Source organism: Nicotiana tabacum, chromosome 10 (assembly GCF_000715075.1).
Source record: "Nicotiana tabacum cultivar K326 chromosome 10, ASM71507v2, whole genome shotgun sequence".
Lineage (NCBI taxonomy): Eukaryota > Viridiplantae > Streptophyta > Magnoliopsida > Solanales > Solanaceae > Nicotiana > Nicotiana tabacum.
In genome coordinates, this window is record NC_134089.1 from 51,870,822 (window position 1) to 51,885,795 (window position 14,974).

Consider the following 14,974-nt stretch of genomic DNA (forward strand, 5'->3'; position numbering starts at 1 on the left):
GTGGCATCACTCCCTTCATTATGGGTGTTACTGACTGAATCCCCATGATGAGGCTGGTCTCTTTTAGTCTCAAGATTGTGTGTGTTGTTAACACCATTATCTGCCATTTTTGTGATTTTTGCTAAGACAAATAATCAGAATACGTTAGTAAAAGAGGCAATGATCAACTAAATTACACAAGTGTCTAGGCCCCACGGTGAGCCAAACTGTTTACCCGTAAAATGCTACAGTTGAATTTATATGTAGTTTCTAGACAAGTGAATTAATTCGATCTTGAAATAATAAAGGAATTAAAGAAATATATAACACTTAGCCTTGATATGAAGATGAAATAGAAGAAATAGTAATTTCGGGAGCAAAGCTTCCGAGCACAACATAATGAAACCAAAAAGTAAGAAGATAAAATTGTATAGAGCTTTAAATAGATTATAGCATAAGTTTGCCTGAAAATTCGTCCCCTTGTAATGATAATAGAGCTCGCTATTTATAGCTACACCTAGAGAATAAGGTCCTAGGATCATGCCTTCTTTAATGTTAATTATGAGGGTCATTCAAGAAGGTGTAAAGGTGAGCATAAATGCCAAATTTTCTTTAACGGGCAATACATTAAATGCTGTAGAATATTTTCCATTAAATGCTATCGGGCGGAGGGTATTTATTGTATCTTTATGAGTGTCATTCCGTCCGATAACAAACTGAACAATTGCCTTCGATTTTAAATACCCGGCCTGAGGCTTCACGTGTCACTCTCTTAAGCAGCCACTTAGCATCGCATATTTTACCCGATACAAATCTAAACTGTTATCCTGAAAACAAAAATAAGTGATGAATTATCACCAGTAAAATTATATTGGTGATATAAAAATCTTTTATAATGGCAATATATATAAGATTAATCATGTTATTTATGTGTAGGATTCAAAAAGGAGAGAAGATCGTGTGTAGGAGGTAACTAGAGTTTGATTACACCGCAAAATTAAATGACAAAAGGGTAGATTTCAGTGGGACCCAATGAGTGCTTTGAAAGGCAAATTGTAGCCGTAGATCTCTCCTGCACAAGCCAAACAAACGGCCAATATACGAGAGTCAAAGACTCATCACTAAGGTCTCTTTGACCGCCGGGAAAAAAAAAAGAACCATCTTTTTCCCAAAAAAGAAAAAATAATTAACTATTATTATTTAATTGTAATTATTATTACTGTATTATACAGTTGCTGTTGCTATTTAGTAGTAATAATTTTCCAAACTTTGACTGGGGCTGTCACTTTAATCGAGGGCTCCTCTTGGTTGAATTTCGAGGTACTTTTTCTCTTATAGCATTTCAATTGACAATCATGCCCCTACAACTTTTTGTTTTTGAAATTTTCTTATCCTTCCCAACAATTTTAGTTGTTTAAGACTTTAAGTAACCGAAATTATCCACGGTTATTGACAAAGAAATCATTTTAAATTGTCATACTCATGATAATAGTTAGTATGTTATTTAAATTGAACTACCGCTTGACTGACATCCGATTTGATGAGATTTTAGCTGAGTCATGAGTGAAGTTAATATGAAACCAAAAAAAAAAAAAACTCGAAAATCTAGCTTTGATCATAGTATTAAATTGGAAATTTGATAATTTATTTTAGGGAAGTGTATAAAAAATTTGTTTGAAGGGGCAAAAATGTCTTTGTGATGTGGTGTGTGGAGATAACAATAAAAGGGCATCTTTCTTAATTGAGAAATTTACTCATTGGGGGGGTTTTTGGTTGGTTTGAGTGTTTGACTACTGCTTCTTGTACTCCATTTCTATGAACTCTCTTTTTTCCTATTTCTCTCTCAAAAATCTGCTCGTCTTTACCTTTCCTCATTTTGTATTCATTTGACTTGTCTTTAGGGTTTCTTTGCTAACCAAAAAATCTAGCCATCAACAGATTTGGAAATTTCATTACTTGGGGTTGTTCAAGAAATCAGTAAAGTTTCAAACTTTAAGCTCAGAACAGTTCAAACTTCAATACAATTTGCTCGGGTGCAATTTTCTAAGGTTGGTTTTTTGCTTTTTTTCTTTTGTTCTTAGTTTCTGTGAATTGATAGTCCATTTTCAGAATTTGATATTGTGGATCCTTGTAGTTGCCAAAGATCTTTTTGTGGTTGTTTAGATTGGTTTATCATTATTTCTGCTTTTTGATAAAATAAAAAAATTCTATTGGATCATCCTATTCAATTTGAATGTTAAAATCTAAAAGTACAATTTTGGCCTTCTCTTTTTTGCAAATTTAGCAGCTCATATATTTTGTGACAGTACTCCTTCATAATTAATGATATATCACCTTTTGTTTTGTGGAAATTTGGATAAATTTTGGATTTATCTCTGTTTGTTCTCTTGCTCATTTGTCCTGTAGAACCTAGAAATTTAATTCTAACTAAATCTTTAATCCTGTACTGTTGAAGATTGGGCAATTTTTGTATATCCTACTTCAGACATAATAATCACTGTCCTAGGTGACATCAATGATACAATTCTATTTTGTATGTTACAAAATTTGTAATCCTATAGATTGATGATTTGTACCACATGAAGATTATTGAGTTTTTTAATATGTCAGAGTGGAAATCATAAGTTTCTTTATGCTACTGATTTGGCAGGAGGATATAAAACCTGAAATTGTAGACGCGAAAATGGGTTGTTTCACAGTTTTAAAAAGTAAGAAAAAGAAGTCTGAACAGAGTATCCACATCAAACGTGTGAATCCTCAGGAACATTCTCCTACTGTGTTGCCTGAGCCCCAAGTGCACACACGGGCATTGCAGTCGGCACCCCCAAGTTTTAGAACTAGAGTAAAACCTGTACAGTCGAGTAACAGAGTAACAAGCAGTAGGACACGGGCACTCTCTGCCCCATCGAGCCTGGATGCAGCAGAACAAGATACTCTAGCATCGAATGAATGTGAGGAACAAGAAGAGTTAAGGAGTCGTGTTGGTTCAATCAAGGAATACCAGTCACCAACTCCTCAGCCTCTTCCTCTTCCTTCACCACAGAGTGCTGCTACTCTCAAGACTATGGGAAGCTTTAAAGTTTTGAATGCTAGCGGCCCTTTGAATGCCTCTGGACCGCTGCCGTTGCCTCCTACACTGCCTCCAACCTTGCCTTCTACCGGAGCACTCAGGAACTTCTCGTTTGAAGAAATTGCTTCTGCCTGCCACCGGTTCTCTCCTGAACGATGTATGTCTGAAGGTCTCTCTTCTGTTATCTACAAAGCTTCTTTTGGCGATGATGCCACTAGTACAAAGAAGCTTGAAGCCACTGTAACCCGCCTTCATCCTTCTTCGCAGGTAATGTACAATTTGACTTATTGACTTTGAATTATCTTGTCTGTTCATCATCTTTTGTAATCCCCCTCTGTGTTTTTGTTTAGGGGGGGGGGGATCTTTCATCTGATTGCCATGTGATATGTAAGTTTGGGATGGCTCATATTTGGTTAGATTGGTGACTTTGGTTCTTCCATCATGTGAGGGCAAAAACTGTCTGATTCCATGGTTTAAATTTAGGATGCAATTTGGCAGGTATTGGCAATTCTTTATGGGGTCGTTTGGTTGGAATACGGCTTATGCCGGTATAAGTTATGCCGGTATAAGTTATGTTGGGACAAGTTATGCTGGGATTGTTGTTTATTCACTGTTTGGTATGTTGTATTAAGAATAACAATTGCATAATTTATAAGAAGAAGGTATAAGTTATACCGGTGCTAATTACCCCACCCTCTATAAGGTATAAGTTATTCCGGTATTAAAATTAACACCGGGATAACTTATACCTGGTTTGCTAACCAAACAGAGTGTTAATGTGGTATTAAATTTTTATACCACCCCTATACCTTCGTATACCTCATACCAAACGATCCCTATGAGTTTTGGAAGGCTTACTATCTTTTACTTTTTGGCTTTTCCAGGGGTTAAAGGAATTTGTAACTGAGGCCAACACACTAGCTTCTTTACAACATCCGTCACTTTGTAAACTGATTGGTTTTCATGCACGGGAAGGTTCCGACCACAGAATGTTGGTTTATGAGAGGCTTTTCCATGGAAGCTTAGACCGGCTTTTGTTTGGGAGGTCAGATGGTCCCCCGATGGACTGGAATGCTCGAACGAAAATTGCATTGTGTGCTGCTCAAGGTCTCACATTCCTGCATGAGGAAGGACCTTTCCAGGTGTCAATGCTGCTTCCTGAATCTGTAGTCTAATGAGAGTTACCTTTTATTTTCCATATGCAACCTTGTAATATACCGTGTCACCTCTGTATCTCTCTTACTAAGAATCTCCAGCTTTTGTTATTGGGCTTGGGCCTATGCTAGTCACATAGTTTGCTAAGTTTCTTATTTTCCGTAACAGGCAATGTTCCATGAATTTTCCACTGCAAATATACAAATAGATAAGGATTTTAGTGCAAAGCTTTCGGGATATGGATGCATTACACATATACAAGAGACAGACATATCTTGCAGTTCAGCTGTAAGTTTCCTCTGTTAATAGTTGCAGAACATTTTTTCTCTGTTAAAAGGCCGGTCTTAGCTCCTAGGTTTGTATGGGGGGGGGGGTTGTTTGTTCGTTAGAAAGGATTCCTCGTCAACCAAGTTTGGGGGGTCAGCATGGAGTTAGATCTGATGCCATTAACTATGTCGTAGGAAGGTTTGAAGAAAAGAGAATTGCTTTTGTTCAAAGTATTACTCACAGATAAACCCTTGTGCTGTGCATGCTCCATATAATAGTTGAGTCATGTATACTGGATGTGGCTTTTAATAGGAGTAACCACGAGGCCTGTGCATCTTGCCGTATAGATTAATATCTTTTTGCGAAAAAATTGTGTTTGTGCCTTCTGAAAAAAATAATCGTGTTTGTATCAGTCTCTCTAGGTCTAATTGGCAATTTGACAGGTGTTTTGCTTGCAGTTGTTCACATTTTCCTGACTTCTTCAGAGATCCTAAAACTTTCTTGTTAATAACCTTGACTTTTTCAGGCTCTGGGAAATCTCTCTGAAGAGACTCTGGAGCGAGGATTGTTAACCCCAAAGAGCAACGTTTGGAGTTTTGGGATTGTTCTTCTTGAGTTGCTGACTGGCCGGAAGAATTTAGACAGTCGGCATCCAAAAGAGGAGAGGAATTTAGTGAAGTGGAGCAGGCCTTTCCTAGCTGATGACGGTAGATTATCGCTAATCATGGATCCTCAGTTAAAAGGTCGGTTCCCTGCGAAAGCAGCAAGGACAGTGGCTGATATTGCTCAAAGATGTCTGCAAAAGGATCCATCTGGAAGGCCCACCATGAGAACTATAGTGGAGCAACTCAAGACTATACAAGTGATGAAGTACCCTTCTAGGTTTCCTCTGCAAGAGCCAGGGGCAATTAGTGTAAAACACATGTCAAAGTCTCCGAGCTTAAACGGAATCATTACACCAGCACCACGGTTAAGCTTCTCCCCGTCACCACCGATGCACCCTCTATCTATTTCTCCCACAAGGACTGCTGCTCCATTCTTGTCTCTACCTTCATGTTCCTCCAACCTCTCCATGGAGGACCTTGATCGACTGGAAAGCCGGAGGCCATCATCTTCATCTGTTCGGAGATCTAGTGTTGAAGGATTTTGATTGTTTGTAGAGAGCATTTTTTCATTATTGTTTTTTTTTCTTTTTTCTTTTTTGGGGCCTTCCCTTTTTACATGAAAAGATATAGAAGATAAACTTGTGGCTTTCCACCTTCCCTTTCCTCAAGGAAGAAGATGTGAGAAATAACATTTTGTAGATATGGTTTCTATTTGGTTTGAGTAGTGTTCCCTAATCGAGATCCTGAGGGAGATGTTAATATGGCTTCTTTTTCTTTTTCTTATTTACCCCCAACCCCTCTCCTGGAAAAGAAATGTAAAAAAGGAAAACGAAAGAGGAAATGAAGAAAAAAATTCCCCTCCTAAAGTTCTGTATTTTGTTGAAAAAGAATGTATATTTGCATAGTGGTTATCTTAAGGGCAATCCTACTTAACAAGAATTCTGCTTGACAATGGTATGGCTGGTGCAAGCTTGCTACTAGAAAGAAAGAGCAAATATCAGCTAATGTAATAAAGGAGACAAAGCTGTTATCATATAGTGGAAACAGATTCATAGGTTTTATGTAATTTATTTAAAGATGAACAACGTTGCTACTCACATCTTCTTCATGATTGTAGTTATCTTCTTGATACTATTGGAGTGGCAGAAATAACACATGTATATCGGGAAGGCAACGTTGTAGCTGACGCTCTGGCAAAATATGGAAGCACTAGGCAACAAATAACAATGGAGGAAGATAGTATTATATACTGGGAAACACCTCCGGTTTTTATTTTACAAGTTTTTATTAAGACAAATCAGGAAAAACTGCAATGCGATCTATCCCTATGTAATGTAACAACTAAAACTTCTATGCTTTTAATATAATAGACTACCCTTTCATTAGCAAAAAAAAAAAAAAAAAAACAGTAAATGTTGAAGTGCTCTTATATCACTGATAAAACTACATGACCATTAACAAAGGGGAGTGTAAGCAATACATTTCTCTTTTCTTGAACAGCCAGCAGATACACCAGTAATTGCAGCAATTTTTCTTATGCTAAATAGTAAATATACTAGATATTTCTTTATAATAAAGCTCGCCACCAACAATGAACTAAGCCTCAATTCCTAACATGTCGACTATATGAATCCTCTATATCAATTCCCGCCATTCAGACCTATTTCATTCATGAAAAAGCACACAGTGACAATGGAGTCAATACACTTCCAGGGTTGAATACCTCGTTCCCACGCATATATACCCCAGGTTTATTTCTTGGCACCACCCCACTTTTCAATGCAACACCATACAAGTAACAAGCAGTCAATGGCTTTCCTTGTTGATTCAGCTCATTGATCAACAAGCTAAATGGAACACTACTGGTAGATTTTCCAACTTTCAGCATGAGAATAAAAACTAACAATGCCTTATCAACTTTTCCCTCCAAACAAAGTACACGAATAACATTAGAGAAAGTGAATGCCTTAGGAGAATACCCAATTCTAACAACCTCATGTAAACTCTCCAGTGCTTTATCCAACTCCTTACCACTACAAAAAGCTTCAATGACCAACTCATACCCAACAGGATCAACAACCAACCTTCGGCTCTGCATTCTTTCAAACACTTGATATGCATCTTTTAACAACTCTTTTTCCTTCCTAGATTGCCTGCATAACCCTCTCAACAAGGAATTCATCATCCTTCTATCCACCTCAAAATCAAGATTTAACATCTCCTTATAAATTTTCAAAGCAGCTCTAATTTTTCCCCATTTCAACAACCCATGTAACAATGTACTATAAGTTATATGATCAGGCACGCAATTTTGTTTCTTCATTTTTTTCAACAATTTAATCCCATCTAAAGGCCTTCCTTCTTTAAAATACCCGTTGAACAAAGTATTATAAGTAACCACATTAGGTATCAGCCCCATTTCAAGAGCTTCCTCAAGCAATTCTAGTGCTTCATTAGACCTACCAACCTTACAAAAACCATCCATAACAGCAGTATAAGTATAAAGATCAGGTTTTTTATTAGATTTCTTGATATTCAAAAGCAACTCATAAGCTTCTTCCACTCTACCAACAAAGCACAAACCTTTAAGCAAGCAGTTGTAAGTATAAATTGTGGGTTCACATCCAATTTGACCCATGACTTCAAAAACCTCATAAGCTTTTTGCAATTTTCCACCTTTGCAAAAAGTATTGATTAAAGTTGTAAAGGTGGCAACTTTGGGTTGAAACCCATCTTTCAACATGTTACCTAAAATGGATTTGGCTGTTTCAGGGTCATTTTTTTTGCAGTACAAACTGACCCAAATTGAGTATGTGTTACCATCTGGTGCTAATGCATAAGATAATGAGCTTAGTTTCAAGGCTAACTCAAACTCATCTGCTAAAACCAAAGAGATAAGCAAATGATTAAAATCAGATATGGTTTTAAACCCACCATTTTGCTCAATTATTCGTGAAATTTCAAGATTTTGTAAAGTGGATGAGGCTTTAATAGCTTCAAGAATATCTTGCCACTGGGAATTAACAGTACCCTTATTATCAAGATGAAGACTGCAACTTGACTGAGTTTTTATCGGAGCAAAGTCAATATGAGTTCTATGCAAGGGTTTGAGCGTAATGTTAAGAAGAGGTTGAACAGTGGAGATTAGAGGTGAAATAGAGAAAAGGGAGTGTTGCTGGCTAGGGGAGATAATTAAAGAAGGCATAGCGTGGTTGCACCTTTTTGCTTCTGTTGCCACAATAAGGAAGAACTTTGACTTTTGTTATGAATAGTTTGTACATTAGATACTACTTTGGATACTATATTGGATGCCCATGTTGTGAATAACTTAAGATTAAATTTCCTACTTTATGTTCATCATATTTACTTTTTATGCATATAAAAGACCATGTAATTGCAATGGAAAAATCACCAAAGTGAAAGAAGAAAACACTTCTCCCTTCTTTCTATCTCTTCTTATTTACATTTTACTGCATTGCTTTTATTTTATTACACGTTATCAGCACGAAGTTCTAATTTTATTCTTGACTCCCGCTAAGTTGAGCCATATTTTATTAAGGTATGTATCATTATAATCATCTTATTTATGGCAGTACATATCATATGCTCACTGTTTGCAGATTACTTGTGCGCTTGGGCATCTTAAATAGTTTAAGTACATTGCAGTGATTAAATAACTATTTCCTTCCGTGCTCAACTCTTAGAGGACCTCAAAGTCATCAAACTAGCTATGCACTAATGTCATGGACTCCCTGGATCAAAACATATCTTTAAGGCATTTTGAAGAACTGTGAGAAATGAATTGACAAACAATAATTTTTTAATTACTTTATATTTATTGGAACATATAAATAATGTTAGTCACGTTCAATTCTATTAACACATATATATCAATAATATAAAGTGAAATGAAACAAGTATGTAATTTCTACTTTATGGCAAGAATAAAATGAAATAGTAGATTGTTAACATGATATAGCTCTAGTTTCATTTCTTTTACCTTAATCATTTTGTTTTCATTAATTGTTTATTATTATAATTATTTCTCTAACTTATTCATCTTTTATGATAGTTTTCACTATGTCAAATTTATCAAAACTTGAATTTGTGGCACTTGATATCACTAGAAGGAACTATTTAACATGTGTTCTTGATGCTGAAATTCACCTTGACGCTAAAAGTCTTGGAAATACTATTATACAAGGAAATGAAGCATCAAATCAGGATAAAACGAAGACCATGATTTTCCTTCGTCATCATCTACATGAAGGGTTAAAAACTGAATATTTAACCGTAAAAGATCCACTTGAATCATGGATTAATTTGAAGGATCGATATGACCACCTAAAACTTACGGTATTACCGAAAGCTCGGTATGAGTGGATACATTTAAGGTTGCAAGACTTTAAAACCGTAAGTGAGTATAATTCTGCTATCTTTAAAGTAAGTTCTCTATTAAAATTATGTGGAGACACTATCACAGATGAGGACTTATTGGAAAAAATATTTTCTACTTTTCACGCTTCAAATGTAGTGCTACAACAACAATACCATGAAAAAGGTTTTAAGAAATATTCTGAGTTAATCACATGCCTACTTGTGGCTAAGAAGAATAATACTCTATTAATGAAAAATCATGAAGTTCGTCCCACTAGGTCAGCTCCATTTCCGGAAGCGAATGCTGTAGCAACATATGATAAGTTTGAAAGAAAACAAAATAATTACCGTAGTCGTGGACATGGTCGTAAACGTGGATGTGGTAGGGGGCGAAACAATTATCGTTATTATGGTGGAAATAAATTGGAGAACAATAAGGGTTCTCAAATTAATCATTCAAAAGGTAAAGCTAGTATGTGTCACCGATGTGGTATGAGAGGTCATTGGGCACGCATTTGTCGTACGCCAGAATATTTTGTCAAACTTTATCAAGCCTCCCTCAAGAAAAAAGAAAATAATGTGGAGGCACACTTGACCTTTCAAAATAATGATGATGAAGCAGGTCCTTCAAATAAATATGATTCTAAAGCACATCTTGCATATAAAGATGATGAATTTGAAGGCCTAACAAATATTACTCATTTAGAAGTTGGAGACTTCTTTGAGGATATTGACTGAAGAACTAATCATCTTACTGGGGAATGAAGCTATAAAAGTTGTTATTTTTATGTTTGCAACTAATTTATTTTTCTTGAGTGTATTTTCCTAATGCATCATGTGTTGCTAGTTTCTACATTCCTAATGTATTTCTTAATGTTTTTTTTTCGCTTGTCTTTCATATTTCCTATGATGTATTATTTTTTATTTATTTATGAAGAATATGAAAATTCCCCAGTCTTCAGTTGGACTCAAGATTAATAAAGATGATATATGTCTTCTGGATAGTGCTACAACACACACTATTTTAAAAGATAAGAGATATTTCTCTTATTTGGTAATGAAAAAAGCGAATGTTAATACAATATCCGGTAGTACAAGATTAATTGAAGGTTCTGGAAGAGCCAATTTATTACTACCAGGAGGAACAAATTTGGCTATTGATGAAGCACTATATTGTAGTAAATCTCAAAGAAACTTATTAAGTTTCAAAGATATTCGCCAAAATGGCTATCATATTGAGACTACAAATGATGAAAAGATTGAATATCTTTATATTACTACAATAATGGCCGATAAGAAATATGTGCTTGAAATGTTACCTGCTCTTTCCTCCGGCTTATACTACACAAGTATTAGCAGGATTGAAACACATGCCATAGTAAACGAGAAGTTTACTAATCAAGATAATTTTATTATTTGGCATGACCGGTTGGGCCATCCTGGTTCTAATATGATGCGTAAAATAATTGAGAATTCACATGGACATGCAATGAAGAATCAGAAGATTCTTCAATTTAAGGAATTCTCTTGTGCTGCATGTTCTCAAGGAAAATTAATTATTAGACCATCAACTATTAAAGTTAGGATGGAATCCCCTACATTTTCTGGAACGTATACAGGGTGATATATGTGGGCCCATTCACCCTCCATGTGGACCATTCAAATATTATATGGTTTTGGTAGATGCATCTACAAGATGGTCACATGTGTGCTTACTATCAACTCGCAATATGGCATTTGCGAGATTGTTGGCTCAAATAATAAAGCTAAGAGCACAATTTCCAGATTATGCAATTAAGACAATTCGTCTTGATAATGCTGGTGAGTTTACATCCCAAGCCTTTAATGATTATTGTATTTCAACTGGGATAACAATTGAGCATCCGGTTGCTCATGTTCATACACAAAATGGTCTAGCAGAATCATTGATCAAACGCCTCCAATTAATTGCTATACCCATGCTTATGAGAACAAAACTTCCCATTTCAGTATGGGGTCATGCTATTTTGCATGCAACATCACTTGTGCGGATAAGGCCCACAAGTTATCATAAAGTCTCCCTATTGCAATTGGCTTTTGGTCAGGAGCCAAATATTTCCCATCTTAGGATCTTTGGTTGTGCGATATATGTTCCAATTGCTCCACCACAACACACAAAGATGGGTCCTCAAAGAAGGTTGGGGATATATGTTGGATATGAATCTCCTTCTATTATAAAATATCTAGAGCCGATGACTGGAGATTTATTTACGGCAAGATTTTCTGATTGCCATTTTGATGAATCAGTATATCCAACATTATGGGGAGAAAATAAGCAGCTGAAAAAGAAGATAGATTGGAATGCATTATCACTGTCTCATTTAGATCCTCGAACAAATCAATGTGAACAAGAGGTTCAAAAGATTATTCATTTACAAAATATTGCAAATCAATTGCCAGATGCATTCACTGACCTACCAAGGGTGACTAAGTCACATATTCCAGCTGCTAATGCTCCAATTCGAGTTGATATCCCGGCAGGACAATTAATTAAAGCAAATGAGTCTAAGCCATGCTTGAAACGTGGTAGACCAATCGGTTCTAAAGATAAAAATCTTCGAAGAAGAAAAGGAGCAAGTGATCAAAGTGAACATAACACAGAGGTAGTGGCTCAAGAAGAGCCCCAAGACGTAACAAATGATAAGACCCTAGGAGAGGTCCAGGTACCTGAAAATAATGAAAATGAAGAGATATCAATAAGTTATGTCTCAACCGGGAAAAAGATGGAACCGAAATAATATTGTTATTGATAACATTTTTTCTTATAATGTTGCTGTTGAAATAATACAACAAGATGAGGATCTTGAACCAAAATCTGTCAATGAATGTAAACAGAGAAATGATTGGCCAAAATGGAAAGACGCTATCCAGGCAGAGTTAACTTCACTTGGAAAACGTGAAGTCTTCGGACCCATAGTTCGAACACCTGAAGGCATAAAGCCAGTAGGGTATAAATGGGTTTTTGTGCAAAAACGAAATGATAAAAATGAAGTCGTTAGATATAAAGCGCGACTTGTGGCACAAGGGTTTTCCCAAAGGCCTGGAATTGATTATATGGAAACATATTCTCCTGTAGTGGATGCTATCACCTTCAGGTATCTCATAAATATGGCAGTGCAAGAAAAACTTGATATGCATCTAATGGATGTTGTTACAGCCTATTTGTATGGATCATTAGACAACGAAATTTTTATGAAAGTACCTGAGGGATTTAAAGTGCCAGAAACATATAAAAGTTTTCGAGAAACTTGTTCAATAAAGCTTCAGAAATCTTTATACGGATTGAAACAATCAGGTCGTATGTGGTACAATCGCCTGAGTGAATACCTGTTGAAAGAAGGGTACAAGAATGATCCAATTTGTCCTTGTGTCTTTATAAAAAGGTCTGGATCTGAATTTGTTATAATCGTCGTGTATGTTGATGATTTAAATATCATTGGAACTCCTGGGGAGCTTCCAAAAACAGTAGACTGTTTGAAGAAAGAATTTGAAATGAAAGATCTTGGAAAGACAAAATTTTGTCTTGGTCTACAAATTGAGTATATGAAAGATGGAATATTTGTCCATCAATCAACATACATCGAAAAGATTTTAAAGCGATTCTATATGGATAAAGCACATCCATTGAGTACCCCGATGGTTGTGAGATCACTTGATATAAAGAAAGATCCATTCCGACCTCATGAAAATGATGAAGAGCTTCTTGGTGCCGAAGTACCATATCTTAGTGCAATTGGGGCATTAATGTATCTTGCCAATAATTCCCGACCAGATATAGCTTTCTTAGTAAGCTTATTGGCAAGATTTAGTACTTCGCCAACACAAAGACACTGGAATGGTATTAAACATATATTCAGATACCTCCAAGGGGCCATTGATATGGGTTTATTTTATTCAAATGAATCCAAGCCATCATTGATTGGTTATGCAGATGCAGGGTATTTGTCTGATCCACACAAAGGTCGATCTCAGACAGGCTATTTATTTACAAGTGGAGGTACAGCCATATCATGGCGTTCGACAAAACCAACTATGGTTGCTACTTCTTCAAATCATGCAGAGATAATAGCCATTCACGAAGCAAGTCGAGAATGCGTTTGGTTAAGATCTATAACTCAACACATTCAGCAAACATGTGGTCTTTCTTCGAAAGAGAATATTCCAACAATATTGTATGAAGACAATGCTGCATGCATAGCTCAATTGAAAGGAGGATATATCAAAGGAGATAGAACAAAACACATTTCACTGAAATTCTTTTTCACTCATGATCTTCAGAAGAATGGTGAAATAGATGTACAACAAGTTCGTTCAAGTGATAATTTGGCTGATCTGTTCACTAAGGCGTTACCAACCTCAATATTTGAAAAGCTGATATATAAGATTGGAATGCGTCGTCTTCGAGACATTAAGTGATTTTTCATCAGGGGGAGTAACTACACGCTGCACTCTTTTCCTTAACCAAGGTTTTGTCCCACTGGATTTTCCTGGTAAGGTTTTTAATGAGGCAGCAAGCAATGCATATTATAAATAATTATATACATCCCAATATTTTTGTTGTAAGTTTTTAATGAGGCACATTATCTTACATGGACATCCAAGGGGAGTGTTATGAATAATTTGTACATTGGATACTACTTTGGATACTACATTGGATGCTACATTGGATGCTACATTGGATGCCTATGTTGTGAATAACTTAAAGATTAAATTTCCTACTTTATGTCCATCATATTTACTTTTTATGCCTATAAAAGGCCATGTAATTGCAATGGAAAAATACACCAAAGTGAAAGAAGAAAACACTTCTCCCTTCTTTCTATCTCTTCTTATTTAACATTTTACTGCATTACTTTTATTTTATTACAACTTTCACCTTTTATGCATCAACATATATTGCATATATTTGTACGTATTTTGTTAATTTCCAAATTAGCCATATATGAAGCAAGCTTTGGATTGGACAACGATGTAGCCTTCTAATAGAGGCACTAATATAAAGGACTTTGACGAGAAGATTTTGAGAAAAATGATAAACATGGTGCTAAGTCCATCTCTAACCATTGCCTCTATTTTCTCCTCCAAAATAGAGTGAAGTTACTCTAACTTTTGCTTAAAAAAAAATATTTCATTTTATATTCTTTTCTCTCTTCAATGTTATATTATTATCTTTTATTTAAATTTTATTTTCTTATTTCTATTAAAGAAATTCTATCTTTTTTTTCTTTTTTACATATTCATCACATATAATTTATATTTCTTTCTTATATAATCATTTAATATAAAATTAGTTTATACCATAAAATTTTAAATAATATATTTATAAGCAAATATTATAGATTACATATGTGGCGACCCGACCAGTCGTCTCATGAGTTACCGTTCCGTTTCTCCCATTTCTGCTTCTTTATGCTTCGTGTATCCATGTTATGTGGTATCGGGTTGGTCGTATCGAATCCAGAATGATTTTGGTAAGGTTTGA

General features: G+C 35.6%; 1 protein-coding gene across 1 annotated transcript; it reads left to right on the forward strand.

Moving 5' to 3' along the window:
- The first annotated feature begins 1,727 nt into the window (after positions 1-1,727).
- Positions 1,728-5,841, forward strand: LOC107822339 (putative serine/threonine-protein kinase PBL11). Its single transcript, XM_016648866.2, has 5 exons — positions 1,728-2,027; positions 2,630-3,316; positions 3,934-4,191; positions 4,373-4,492; positions 4,998-5,841. The coding sequence occupies exons 2-5, from the start codon at positions 2,663-2,665 to the stop codon at positions 5,619-5,621; spliced, it is 1,656 nt and encodes a 551-aa protein (XP_016504352.2). The 5' UTR covers positions 1,728-2,027; positions 2,630-2,662; the 3' UTR covers positions 5,622-5,841.
- The last annotated feature ends 9,133 nt before the right edge of the window (positions 5,842-14,974 follow it).

Coding starts and splice junctions, on each gene's coding strand:
- LOC107822339 (XM_016648866.2), top strand. CDS start 2,663: ATGGGTTGTTTCACAGTTTTAAAAAGTAAGAAAAAGAAGTCTGAACAG. Junction 4,192..4,372: donor ATGAGGAAGGACCTTTCCAG/GTGTCAATGCTG, acceptor TTTCCGTAACAG/GCAATGTTCCATGAATTTTC. Junction 4,493..4,997: donor ACATATCTTGCAGTTCAGCT/GTAAGTTTCCTC, acceptor TGACTTTTTCAG/GCTCTGGGAAATCTCTCTGA.